The sequence below is a fragment of the Crocodylus siamensis genome, chromosome 8 (genome assembly GCF_052110815.1).
Source record: "Crocodylus siamensis isolate JL-2025a chromosome 8, ASM5211081v1, whole genome shotgun sequence".
In the NCBI taxonomy this organism is placed as follows: domain Eukaryota; kingdom Metazoa; phylum Chordata; order Crocodylia; family Crocodylidae; genus Crocodylus; species Crocodylus siamensis.
The window spans coordinates 53,796,287-53,809,650 of NC_143402.1; the positions used below are offsets into that span (position 1 = coordinate 53,796,287).

Consider the following 13,364-nt stretch of genomic DNA (forward strand, 5'->3'; position numbering starts at 1 on the left):
GGAGTTCTGAAAGTGCCCAGGGTTTAAGGGGTCTTGAATATCGGGGGGGGGGGGGGGGCTGAAAAATGTCCCCGAAGCTGAGACCTGAGAGGCCTGAGTTGAGGACTGAAGAGTTAGGGGTTGATTTGAGGGATCCCCAGTAGCTGAGATCTGAGAGGCCCCTTGGGGAGTTGGTAGCAGGTGGGGGCTTTGTGGGGTCCTCAGGATGAGTTCCCAGGCATCACAGGATCATAGAAAAAAATCATAGAAAATTAGGGCTGGAAGGGACCTCAGGGGGTCATCTACCCCAGCTCCCCAGCTCAAAGCAGGACCAGCCCCAATTAGATCATCCCAGCCAAGGCTTTGTCTACCCAATTCCTAAAAACCTCCAAGGATGGAGACTCCACAATCACTCTGGGGTACCTGTTCCAGTGCTTCACTAACCTCCTATTGAGGTTTTTCCTCATCTCTAACTTAAACTTCCCTTGCTGCAACTTGAGATCATTGCTCCTTGTTCTGTCATCTGTCACCAAACATGGGAGGAGGTTGGTGGTACCCCTAGGGCTGGGTTCTGGGCTCTCCCCCTGCCCCTCTCTCACCTGTAGACCTGAAGCTTCTCTTTCTCTGCCTGTTGCTGGGAACTTCCCAGGGGGAAGTGACCTGGAGTCACTCTCCCCCCCCCCAGCTTCTGGGCTGGAGAGGCAGAGCAGAGGGAGTAAGGACTCCCCTGCAAATAAGGAGGAGAGGGGAAGCAAGCTCCAGAAGGTAAGTTTGATGCCTCCTCCACTACCTCCAGAAGGTAAGTTTGATGCCTCCCCCACTTTAATTTCCCTTTGGCCAATAGAACCACTTATAGACTTCATGACTGAACCCATTTTCTGTCCCCTCTGCACTCTAACCCAGCAGGCTCCATCCTTTCCCAGAGTGGGGATAGGGCCCAGATGTCCTAGCTCTCAGTCCTGTCCATCAATCCCCCCCTCCTCTCTGCCCCCCACCGGGCCCTATAAGGACAGAGCTGCCATGGACTGGGTCAGACCCTATGTCCATCTTGCCCAGTCCTGCATTGCAGCAGTGCGCAGATGCTGAAAAACCATATGTGCAAGGCAGACCTTGTTTTAGCCTGACGTAGCTTGACCTAACTAGAAGCTATGATAGCACAGAGGCTCGCTACCTGGATTTATTAAGCTTAATTAGTCCTGGCAGCAGCAAACCAGGGACAGGGCTGACGTCCGTGAGGCATAGGAGCCAGTTGTTCCCAACAGCTGGTGGAAAGCAGCCTCATCCACTGTCTCCAAACCATGGAGTGTTATAACCCCCAATGCCTACCCCGCACCCCTACCATGGTCTTGTCAGGCTCTCTGGCTTCAGACTCCTGCAGCCAAGTGAACCCCCAGGTGGCCTTTCCAAGCGGCAGAGGCTAGAGCTGCCCATGTTGGGACACAGCCAGCAGTCACATACATGGCAGCAGAGTGTGGATGCTGGAAGAGAGAGTGACCTGGGTCTTTCCCATACTTCTCCCACTTGCAGCCTCCAGCATGTAAGGTTTAGGAAGTTCTGATTTAGAGGCTGTGCCCCTCACTCCCATGCTTAATACCTACCAACACCCCTTTCCTCCAAGGACATGTCTAATCCCTTTATGAATCTGGCTGAACTCAGCTTCCACCACGTCTGGTAAGAATGAGTCCCACCCTTGAATGCCATGCTGGGGGAAAAAAGAACTTCCTTGTGTTAGCATTAAACTGACTGCCTATGTTTCATATTTTTGACCTCTGGTTCTTGTCTGGTGACAGACAAATCCCAAAGCCATCTCTCAGCCCCCCACTCCCTCCATTAAACCACAATGGACCTCACTAGCTCTTTCCTTAGCCCCAGGAAACACTTCTTGCAGGAGCAGGCAGGTTAGAGAAAACAGGGTACATCTGTCTCAGTCTGCGTGCATCTCTGCATGTCTCTGTACATCTGGGTCTGCCTCTGTGTATCTCATCCCCCCAGACATTGCTAGCAGGGACCCAACCCTGCCCGATTCACGAGCTGGAACCCAGGCATCAGGACTCTCAGCACCCCTGGTCTAAGGCCCCCAGACCCGTCCCCTCCCTGAGCAAGGAGAGAACAGGCATCTGGGCCCCTGTGCCATTGGGCAGGCAGACAGTGGTGCCCCATGGCCAGCAGTAGCAGAGGAAGTGCAGAGCATCCCTCCCAAGGGATCCAGACCCTGCCGTGGTAGTAGAACCAGGCATGCAAGGGGCAGCAGTACCCTAACAGGATAAGGCCCCGCTCCCTCCACTTTCCTTGCTGCCTGCTGCGCGGAGGGAGGGGGGAAAACCTAGGACACTACAGCTAGCTAACCTCCCAGAGAACCCAGGTGTCCAGGCTCCCAGCCTACTCCCAGATCAGATCCTCTTCCCAGCACTGGGAAGAAACCCAGGCATCCAGGCCCCCTCAGAGACCTGCTGCAACCTCCCAGCCCCTGCTACTTCCCCAGAAAAGCCAGGTGTTTGGGCCCGCAGTACTCACCCCCAAAATCAAATCCTGCTTCAACACAATGGACACCACTCCCCTCCCACAGAAGCCTGGTGTCTGGACTCAGACAAGGAACCAAAGCCCTGGTTTTCCAGCAGCCACAGCTCTGTGAGGTCAGCTCTACTGGGTCACACTTCTGACTGGACCCACTGGGCTGTGGGGGGGAAGAGGGGCCCACTCCCTGCACACCCCATCACCCCCAAACCCAACCCCATCTCCCTAGAGCCCCGCTTAGAGACTCAAGACATCTCCATAACTCGCAGGCTTTATTCCATGTGTTTGGGCAAGCCAGTACAAAATGAGGAGCTGGGGGGTGTAGGGGAGCCCAGCCAGCCAGGATTTTGGAAAGCTAGGGGTCCCCCCAGTGCTTAGGAGCCAGTTTCAGGGGGGGTCTTGTCATCATCTGGGGGGCAGTCGATGAAGTCAGCCAGCATGGTTGCCGCCTCATCCACCTCCTCCACCTGGGGGGGGAGGGAGGGGGGGGAGGAAGCAGACAGGAGGGCAGTGTTTTAAGAGTGGTTCCTTTTCCCCAGAGTACCCCTCCCTTCCTCAGGTTTCCCCCCAAAACATGCCCCCAGGAGTCCCCCCACTCACACATACCCCCAGACCCCTCTCACCTCCTCCTTGATGGCGACAACTACTTCTTCCTCAGGGGCACCTGGAGGGGGGGGTGCCTCGGCACTGCCCTCACCAGCACCCTCCTCTGGGCTAGTGGGGGGCACCTCCTCAATTTGGGGGGGCTGCGGCAGCAGGGCTGGGGGTTCTGCCTCCTCGGGGATGGGGGGCAGTGGCTCCTCCACAGCAGCTGGGAGGGGGCTGGGGGGTGGAGGGGGTGTGGGCACAGGCACAGCCAAGGGAGGTGGGGGAGCTCCAGTGGCACCCTCCTGCCCTCCTCCAGCCTCCTCCTCCTGGGGCAGGGCCGGAGTCTTCATCATCACCACCTCTTCATCCTCCTCCTCATCCTCCTCTTCCTCCTCAGGAGGTGCAGGTGTCTCTTCCACCTCCATGATGAGATCCTCAGGCTCAGGGGCCTTGTTGATGTCCGCAGCAGGTGGTACTGGGGTGGAGGCTGATGGTGGGGGGCCACTGTGGCCTTCCTCATCATCCTCCTCCTCCTCCTCCTCTGAGAGCCCTTCATCTTCCTCGTACTCTTCCTCCTCGTCCTCCTCCTCCAGCTCCTCCTCCTCCAGTTCTGCCTCAAAGTCTTCTTCCTCTTCTTCCTCCTCTTCCTCAAAGCCTTCCTCCTCCTAGGGAAGCTGGGGTCAACACTGGGCCCCAAACACCCTTCCTGCCCCCCTGGCATATGGCCCAGGAGGGAGAGTCTGCCTGGGGTCTGTTCAAGACCTCCCTCAGTGTGGGGTTGCCAAAAGACCCAGCCCTGTCTGGGGTGGACACACAGAATTACAGGGATGCTCTCAGCCCCTTTACAAACTGTTCTGCAGTGAGGAATCCCACCCAGGAAGCCCAGGTCTCGGGCTGCTCTTCTCCCCAGCACTGCTTTGGCCTGCTAGCCACTAATGAGAAGGCTCCTTAAACTAATGAAGATACATGGACTGCAGCATTTCAAAGGCACTCTGGACACCTAAGCTGCCTCTAAGCAGTTAGCAGTAGGCCTACGTGCTCTGGTTATTCAATGCCTGGATTTGTCTCAATCAGTCCTGCCAGCAGCAAACCAGGGCCAGGATTGACCACTGTGGGGTCCTTGGCCCAGCTGTTTCGAACAGCTGGGGAAAACCAATTCCCACTCTGCTATCTCCCAGCCATATGAAGTATTACAACCTCTGAGGCCTATCCCCAACACCCTATCCTTGCCAAGCTCTTGCCCCAGTGCCTTGCTGGTCCTTCTCTGCAGCTAGATGAGCCCCCTGCTCCTTCTGAGAGACATAGGCTAAAGCTGCTCACAGCAGGGCACAGCTGGTAGTCAGAGCTTGACCTAAGAACTACCACTGACCGACTTGGACTCTAGGTCCGTCTTGCCCCGTCTCATGTTACACAGCAGCAGAGAGCAGATACTGGACGGAAGGGCGAACTGGGTCTGACCAGATTTTATTCCAATTCCTTGTTCACTTGCACCCTCCAGCATTTATGGTTTAGGATGTTCTGATTCAGAGGCTGTGCCCCTCACTCCTGTGCTCAATAGCTGCTAATGCCTCTTTCCTCCAAGAATTTGTCCAATCCCTTGGTGAATCTAGCTAAACTCTCAGCTTCTATGAGCTCTGATGGCAACAAATCCCACGCTTCAATGACCCACTGTGGCAAAAAGAACTGCTTGGTGCTTGTTAAGGTAGCTACCACACTGCTCTTGCTGCCCTTATCATGATGCCCGGGGCTGCTCTAGCTTTCTGTGTAACTTTGCTGAGGGCAGACTCCTGGGCCCAGTGGCTCGTGGAAAACTGGAGCACCCCCCTAACATACTACTGCTTGCAGACAACTGACTGCAGCTCCTCATACCCCAAGCCGGAATTGAGCAAGACCCTAAAGAAGTCATGCTGGGCAAAATTCCAGGTTAAACCAAGGTGCCAAGCAGGGGAGCATGGGCAGCAAGACCCAGCCCACAGCCAGGGATGGGTGGTGGGAGCCCTGGTGAAAGGGGATGGGGAGCTTCTGACTCTCCCCCCTCTGCTCCCAAATACCTCTTCTTCCTCTTCGTCATCCTCTTCATCCTCAAAGTACTCCTCCTCTTCCTCATCAAAGCCTTCCTCTTCATCTTCCTCCTCCTCCTCACTGCTGTTGATGTTGATCACAGCCGGGTCGTCCTCAGCCAGGGAAGTGGGGGGCAGCTCTGGGACACTAGGAGCCGTGGCAGCGGGTGCTGGCACGGCTACAACAGGCTCCTCCACAGGCTCTGGAGCCGGGGGGGCCGGGGGTGGTGGGGGAGAAGGGGGCAGAGCTGGGGGGGGCGGTGGTGGAGGTGGCGGCAGCGGTGGGGGACCCGGCTTAGGCAGCAGCCCCTTGGGCACAATGACAACGCTGTCATCTGAGTCACTCTCCAGAGAGATCTCCACATCCTCCTCCTCTTCCTTCTCAAAGTGGATGAAGACAGGGCGCCGTGCCTTGGCTCCTCCGGCCCCCCCTGCCGCCTCCTCCCCAGGTGAGGGGGGTAGAGGCAGCCCCTGCAGCCGCGGGTCCTCACTAGGGGGTACTGGCTGGGGCAGGGGAGGCTCCTCTGGCAGCCCCAGGCCGGAGGGGGCCAGGCGAGGCAGCCCCGCAGCCAGTGCAAGCCCCAGTGGGGTAGCTGCAGGGGGGCGAGGGGTGGCAGGGAAGGGGGCTGGGCCTTGACGGAAGGGGGAGGCAGGAGCAGCAGATGCCAAGTCAGGGGCTGGGGCCTGGGCTGGAGGGGTGGGGCTAGGCCTGGACAGGGGCAGTTGGAGGGAGGGTACCCGGGGCCGCGCGACTGCGCTGCAGATGACCAGGGCCTCAGCGCAGAAGGACGAGACCTACAGGGCAGAAAGGAACTGGTCATGAGGGTTCCCCAGGGGTGTGGATAGGGATGAAAGAAACTGGGGTCAGCGGGGTAGCAGAGTGAGAGTAAAGGAGCAAGAACAAGTTGGGGGAGGACACAGCAGACCTACGGCTACTGATTTGGTGCCACAGGGAAGGGGGTATGAGGGAGCTCGGGGGGGGAGGAAGGATGCTGAGGACAGGGCTAAAGGATCCCAAAGAAGGGGCTGAGGGCAAAGGGGTACAGGTCTGGAGGGTCCCTAGAGGGGAGTTGAGGGGAGAGAGGGGTAGGTCTGGGGCGTCCCTGGGAGGGAAGGGAGGGGCTGAGGAACAGGCAGGGAGATCTCACCTCGAGGCTGGGGTCATGTCGGCCCTGGGTGAAGACGCGGAGAGCACAGTGCAGGGGTGGGGGTGGTGCTGCAGGGGCAGGTGCAAGCAACAGGGCCAGCAGAAGGCGGTGCAGAGCCAGGCGGCAGGCAGGGCAGGCATAAGGGCTGCCAGCAGGTCCCCCATCCTGGGATAGGCGCAACAGCAGGGGCACCACCAGCTCCTGCAGACGCTAGAGGGGTGAGAGGAACAATCACAGCATGAGGGGGCTGCAGTGCCCCCACCCCTGCACCCATCACACCCCCCCACTCCACACTCACCCTGTGCATCTCCTCCTTGATGAGGGGCCCTCCCAGCAACACGGCTCGGTACAAAGCTGGGGAGGGAAGGGGACAGCTTATCTCCCCAGGAGAGGAGAATCCGCCCCCCCAGCTCAAGATGCAGTGTTCACAACAACCATCATACCATCCAAGAGAGCCCACCCCATTGGCACAGAGTCCTGTCCCAGCCTAACCTCAACCCTTGGGGGCCCTGAATTGGGGAGGAGCCCTGGTCCCCCAGTCTGCCCCATGGCAGAGTTGCCCAGCCTTAGAGCCAGGAACCCAAGAAACCAGGTCCCTACAAACACTGGAAGCCCCAGGTTTTGCCCCCTAGGCAGAGATGGGGACTCCTGCTTCCTCTGTCCCCTCCCCTTGCCCCTAAAGGAAACCAGACCCCTGCCTCCTCAGACCCTGACCCTCCATGGCCTTCCTCCTAAGGCAAAGGGGGACAGGTCTGGAGGGGGGCAGTGCCACCCTTCCTTGTGCTTTCCACATCTTCACCCAGGGCTGACATGACCCCAGTCACAAGGCAAGACCCCTCTCCCTGTCCCTCAGCCCCTCCCAGGGACCTCCCAGACCTGCCCCTCTCTCCCTTCAGCTCCCTCTAGGGATCCTCCATGGCCTTCTTTTCTCATCAGGCCCCCCTCCTGCCTCAGTACCCTGGAGGGCAGCTTGGCAGACATCGCTGTTGGCGGCAGGGTCCACTTTGCGGTGCAAGGTTGGGGCATCCCCTGCCCCCTCCATCAGCTTTGGCTTCTTGGGGGCACTGGGCTTGCCCCCCTCAGACAGGCTGTGGTGCCCAGTGCGCATCTGGGGGGGGCGCAGAAGAGGAGAGAGTGGTGTCAGGGTAGGTCCCCTGAGCAGACAGGGTTAGGTGGGAAGGGTACAGCAGGGGGTGCTATCCCTGGGCAGGCAGTGATGCCCCAGAGCTGCAGGTGCCTGGGGGTGGGGATGAAGAAAGGGAATGGAGAGGTGTGAGGGTCTCACCTTGATGCTGTCAGCGGGGGGCATGATGTCACTGAGCATGTGGCCCAGGAGGGCCTCACTGAGGGGCCCAGAGCCCTGTAGGACGCCCCCGCCGGCCCCTGCCACCTGCAGCCACAGCTCCAGCACCTGGTACAGCCTGGAGCGCACGGCGCTGAGGGGGAGAGGCAGGAGATGAGACCACCAAGCTGGTGAACCCGACCTCCCCATCCAACCCCTCCTCCAGCCTTCACAGTTCCCACCTGTAGGGCTTCTCTTGCCCTGGGGGGGCATCACGGGCCCCACTCCAGACATCCAGCACCTGTGAGAAGAGGCGGGCAAGAATGCTGCCCCAGCGAGCCAGCCGCGCCCCACACCTTGGGGAAGAAACCAGGGGGTCACCACAGAGCCCACAGCCCAAGACCCTGCCCCTTCCCCACAGCCTCCTGCCCCCAGCCCAGGATAGGACTCACCTGCTTCTAGCACTGACTCCCCCAAGGCAGCTCTCTCCTACACAGCCTCTACCCCCATCCAGACCCTACACACTCTAGCCCCTAGCCCAAGCTCAACATCTTCCCCCAGGCAGCTGATTTCCCCAACACTGAACCCCTCCCCAGGTACCCAGCCCAGCCCCATGGCCAGGGCACTGCCCTCTGCCCCATGTACCCCCCCAACACTTTTGCCCCCAGCCTCCCTCCCAGTCCCCCCCCCCCAACTACCTTCCCCCTGTCCCTCTCCTCTCCCCAACTATATATGCCCCCCTTCCCACGCCCTGGTTCTCTAATCCATAGGGACAGGACTCACGTCATAATGAGAGCAGCCAGTACGTCCAGGCTCTCCAAGTGGATGGAGGGGAGCAGCAGCATCTTTAGGGGCCCATCCCCAAACCAGCTCTGGGGGAGTGGGGGATATGAGGGGAGAGGTTAGAGCAGGGGTGAGCAAAGTCCAGATCAGTCCCACAGTCTGCTCCATTCCACAGCAGACCCTGTCCGCATTGCTGCAGCTGGCTTCCATGGAGAAGTGGAAGGGCTGTAACAGTGTGGGTCCAGGGTCTCCATGGAGATGGGCCCCAGCAGCCCTGGCAGGGCATGTGGCTGGGTGGAGAGCTGATCTGGGGCCAGGATTTTCTGGTGACATTGTGGTCTGGAGCCAGGGCACACCTGCAAGCTACTGCCTACATGCCCCAGGCAGGGGGATGCAAGCAGCAGATCGTGGGTCTGCCCCAGCTCCAGACCACACAGTCACAGCTGCAAGATCCCAGTACTGGCCCCAGCCCCAGACCAGCTTCCTGTCCAGCCCTGCTAAGGGTGTTCTCCATGGAAACCCTGGCTCCACACTGTCAAGGCCTCATTGCTCTTGGGATCTCCATGGAAACTGGCCCCAGTGACATGGGCAGGGGGTCCTGGGAATGGAGTCCAGCTGTTGGCCAGCTCTGCCATTTTCCCCACTCCTGGGTTAGAGGCAGCCTAGGAGGAATGGGGGGGGCAGATAGCCCCTGCCACACACACTATAAGAATCACTTATTGTTCTCTTTGCAGAACACTGGTTCTTTAAGACATGCAAGGAACGCTTACTGCTCAGTCAGTTTTGCCTCAGACTAGACACCTCTAAATGCCCCTGCCGAAAAGCCTGCCCAGCCAAACAGAGACAAGAAGGCTCCTAGTTCTCTCCCTCCCCCCCACCATGCCCTCTGCCACTGTACCCCAAGGGCAGCAGACTGTGAAAGACCCCCTGGCCCCAACCCAGCTCACAATGTTCTTGCTGGAGATGTTGAGGGCACGACACACCAGGTTCAGGATATCCTGGACGGGGACAGTCACCGGGGACCCAAACTCATTGCTGAGGGGGGTGGAAAAGCAAGGGGGTTAGACATAGTGAGAGGGCAGCAGGCAGTGCTGGACTGGGGAGGCGGGGGGCAGCCTCCACTGGCAGCCAGGGCTGACTCTGATACCCCAAAGCAGTTGCTAGGTAAAAAGGGGTGGGGGGGAAAGGGGTACAGGAGGGTTGAAGGAGTGGAGTGAAGTGGAGAGGAGCTGTGCTATCCAGGCCAGCAGTGCGGGGGGTGGGGGTGGGGGTGGAAAATGAGCTCAGGGGAAGGAATAGGGCCATGGCGGGGGTCTCACCTAAGCATCAGGCGGAGGCAGCGGGCCAGCCCGGCAAAGCGGGCACGCAGGCTTGGGATGCAGCCAGGCTCCCCATCCTGGAGTGCTGGGAGCAGCAGCTCTACCCCAGGGCCCTCATAGGGGACTGGATCTGGGGAAGACAGAACAGATATGATCAACAGCAGGGACCAGGGGGAGAGAGATGTGGACAGACGATGACTCACCCCCTACCCCAGAGCCTACCCTCCAACTCCCCTGGATCTTCCCGAGCCCACCCAGATGCCTAGGTCCTCCTGCCCCCTCCCTACTCCCCCCAGACACCTGGTACTTCCCAGCTGCAAGGCTTACCAGTCTCTGCACCCTCATACAGTGTGCCTAGCAGCCCATGCAGTGTGGCAAGGATACAGTGGAGCTCCTGCTCCCAGCACTCCCGGCGTGGCAACCCCTGTGGGAAGCCTCCCCCCAGTCTGGGCAGCAGTGCATAGCACTTGCAGGCAAGCTGAGGGAGAGGGGGCAATGGGGTGAGAGAGATCTCAGGGCAGGGATACTCCTCCACACCTACAGCCCCACCCCGCAATCCTGCTATTCCAGACACCCCCTAAGGCAGCCTCGGCCTGCCCACCACCTTGTAACAGCCTCCCTCTCAAAGCCCACGGAGGGGTAAATCCCCATTCATTCCCTACTCAGAACAGGTGTTTGCCCAGCCCTAAACCCTACCCCCTCAACCCATGCATCCACAGATGCATCTCGAGCAGGTCCAGGGAGGTGATCCTCCCCCTCTATGCGGCACTGGTCAGGCCGCAGCTGGAGTACTGCGTCCAGTTCTGGGCGCCACACTTCAAGAGGGACGTGGACGATATGGAAAGAGTCCAGAGGAGGGCCACTCGTATGATCAGGGGTCAGCAGGGCAGGCCTTATGAGGAGAGGCTACGGGACCTGAACCTGTTTAGCCTCCACAAGAGAAGGTTAAGGGGGGACCTTGTGGCCTGCTACAAACTGGTCAGGGGGGATCAGCAGGTATTGGGGGAGTCCCTGTTCCTCCGTGCGCTGCCAGGAGTGACCAGGAATAACGGTCACAAACTGGCGGAGGGTAAGTTTAGATTAGATATTAGGAGGCGCTACTTCACAGTCAGGGCGGCTAGGGCCTGGAACCAGCTTCCAGGGGAAGTGGTGCAGGCTCCTAGCCTGGGGATTTTTAAAAGGAAGTTAGATGAGCACCTTGCCGGGGTCATCTGACCCCGGTGCTCTTTCCTGCTAAGGCAGGGGGTCGGACTAGATGATCTACCTAGGTCCCTTCCGACTCTAGCTACTATGAAACTATGAAACTGTGAAACCCATCTCCCCCCAGCATGTCCAGGGGAGCCTTCCACCTATCCATACCATAGCACTCAGCCCCCTGCTCCATACCTCCAACCATCCTTGTTACCCTTTGGCCCATAGTTAATCTATTGAGTGACCTCTCTACCCTGCCTGTCCCTAGGGCAGGGATAGGTAACTTCTGAACTGTGGGTTGGATCAGGCCCGCAGCAGACTCCATTTCCCAGCACCCCCTGCCTGAGTTGCTGCAGCCAGTTTCCATGGAGAGCCTAGGAGTGGTGGGGCCATGATAGCAGAGTTCAGGGTCTCCATGGAGACTGGCCCCAGCAGCACTGGCAGGGTGCATGAAGCTGCCCTGGGGCTAGGCAGGGGCATGCAAGCAGTGGACTGTGGCTCTGCCCCAGCTCTGCACCACGCTGTCACTGCCACAGGATCCTGGCCACAACCCCTGCCCTGGAGCAGCTCTCTGCCCAGCCATGTACCCTGCCAGTAGTACTGGAGCCAGTCTATGTGGAAACCCTGGGCTGCTCTTGAGGTCTCCATGGAAACCGGCCCTGGTGAAGCAGGCAGGGGCTGCTGGGAAAAAGAGTCCAGCTGTAGGCCAGATCAGCCATTTTGCCCACCCCTGACATAGAGGATGCTCCCTTTCCTAGCATGCTCTGGGACAACTCCCCATGAAGCCTACCTGCATTCCTTACCTGCTGCAGCTCAGGTGACTTTGAGTCTACTCGGGCTAGGAAATATGCAGCCAGCTTGTCCTGGGGAAGGTGGGGAGAGGGCAAAGGAAGGAGTTAGTAAGGAATGCAGGCAACTGGGGAACCACTCCTCCTCACAGCCCAGACTTACCCGCAAGGAGCCACAGGCCCGGGGGTAGTGGGTCATACAGGCTCTGGTGCCCTCCAGAGTTGACAGCTGGCACTGGAAAGCAGATGGGAGAAATGCTGTCAGCACTCACCCCAACCCCAGTCCAAGAGACCTGATCCAGGGAAGCTGGCTGGCTTGGGAGCAGGGTGGAAGCAGGAGGAAACAGCCGGGGCCAGAGCCAAGGCCCATCTCTCACCTCAGGCTTGAGGGCGAGCAGTGAAGTGAGCAGCCCGGGGATGTGGTTGGTGCTGATGTCGCGGGCGAGCTCGGGCAGCTGGGCTGAATAGAGGAGCAGGTCACGCAGCACCGTCACACCCAGCGCCATGGTGGCGGCAGGGTCCTGGGACTGGGGGAGCAGGAAGGATTGGGAGCAAGTTAGGGCAGCTGGCAACTCCAGGGCCCCCGCCCCCACTTCTTGTTCCCAATGTGCCCCCAGCCCCTCTCAGTGCCCCACCATGTGCCCCCACCCAGGCCCTCACCCAATTTATCCAAAGGGGATGCCCCCTCCTGAGCCTCCCCATGTGTCTCCAGCCCAGCCCCTCTCCAGGTCACCCCACAAGGGACATCCTCAGCCTGCCCTCAAGCCTCCTAATATACCCCACTACTGTAAGCAGATATCCTCAGCCCCTCGTGCCCTGTCCAGCCCTTCCCCTGACCACCCCAGAGGGACCCCCCAACCATATGTGCTGACCTGGAGCAGGTGCTGGAGGCTGCGCAGCCAAGACAGGCAGTGCTGCTGGAACAGCTCGCTGGGGCTTTCCTGCACCAGCAGCGACAGCAAGCACAGCCCCTCGAACCTGCCGACATGGGAGCGGGGGGGACAGGGGCCCAGCTCAGCCCCCATTCTCCTCGAGTGGGGGCTGCACACCACAGGCCCTGCGCACCCCCTCCCCCACTCCACTGCCCCCAGGGCAGAGAAAAGGGCTTGCCTCCTCCCCCATCCCTGCGCTCACCGCGTCTTGCTGCAGCCAAGCCGCGCGCTGGTGACACCCACGAGCCCTCCCAGGGCCGGCGCGTTCTGCTGGGGGGAGCGAAGGGTTAACGAGGGGGCGGGCCCGGGACCACAGGGGCGGGCCCGGGGGGCGGGGCCTCACCTGAGCTGCGGCGCCGCTGTCTCGCAGGCCACTCACGAGCTCCGGCAGGGCGCGCGGGGAGGGCGGCAGCGCAGCCAGCGCCTCCAGCACCAACCGGCCCGGCACGGGCCCTGAGGCCGGCCCTGCGCCCGAGCCCGGTGGCAGCACCAGCCCGCCCGCCGCCGCCATCCCTGCCGTGCTGCTGCTGCTGACCGTGCGTCGGCTCCGGTGACGTCAGGCCAGCGCGACCGTGCTCCCCCCACCACTAGCGCGTTCTGCGCAAGCGCGGGCGCGTCTGGGTTTTCCCCCTCCACCCTAGGAACGTCTTTGGGCACCACCACGCATGCGCGTGGCAGAAGGCCGCTCTCTAGTCGGCGGGTCTGCCAGTGCGGCGCGTGGGCCTTCGCCCCGCCCCCTCGGCTGCCCTGGCAACGGCGCTGCTGTACTGGTGGGGCGGG

General features: G+C 60.2%; 1 protein-coding gene across 2 annotated transcripts; it reads right to left on the reverse strand.

Annotated features, from left to right (window-relative positions):
* Positions 1-2,748: 2,748 nt before the first annotated feature.
* PELP1 (proline, glutamate and leucine rich protein 1) lies at positions 2,749-13,156 on the reverse strand. 2 transcript variants are annotated; one of them, XM_090060103.1, is made up of 18 exons: positions 12,928-13,156; positions 12,787-12,851; positions 12,525-12,630; positions 12,030-12,179; positions 11,816-11,887; positions 11,668-11,727; positions 10,001-10,151; positions 9,674-9,803; positions 9,302-9,389; positions 8,355-8,443; positions 7,814-7,927; positions 7,575-7,725; positions 7,247-7,397; positions 6,588-6,643; positions 6,290-6,499; positions 5,133-5,936; positions 3,117-3,746; positions 2,749-2,960 (listed from the first exon to the last, which is right to left on the reverse strand). In XM_090060103.1, the coding sequence occupies exons 1-18, from the start codon at positions 13,093-13,095 to the stop codon at positions 2,868-2,870; spliced, it is 3,288 nt and encodes a 1,095-aa protein (XP_089916229.1). In that variant the 5' UTR covers positions 13,096-13,156; the 3' UTR covers positions 2,749-2,867. The 2 variants fall into 2 exon arrangements, with proteins under 2 accessions (XP_089916229.1, XP_089916228.1); XM_090060102.1 differs by having other exon boundaries at positions 12,787-12,854.
* Positions 13,157-13,364: the final 208 nt, after the last annotated feature.

What these genes read in the sequence shown, in the direction of transcription:
- PELP1 (XM_090060102.1), bottom strand. Translation starts at nt 13,095, where the DNA reads ATGGCGGCGGCGGGCGGGCTGGTGCTGCCACCGGGCTCGGGCGCAGGG. An exon ending in CTTGGCTGCAGCAAGACGCG is followed by an intron (nt 12,631 to 12,786) that starts GTGAGCGCAGGG and finishes CCATGTCGGCAG; the next exon opens with GTTCGAGGGGCTGTGCTTGC. An exon ending in CTGCCAAGCTGCCCTCCAGG is followed by an intron (nt 6,644 to 7,246) that starts GTACTGAGGCAG and finishes TTCCCTCCCCAG; the next exon opens with CTTTGTACCGAGCCGTGTTG.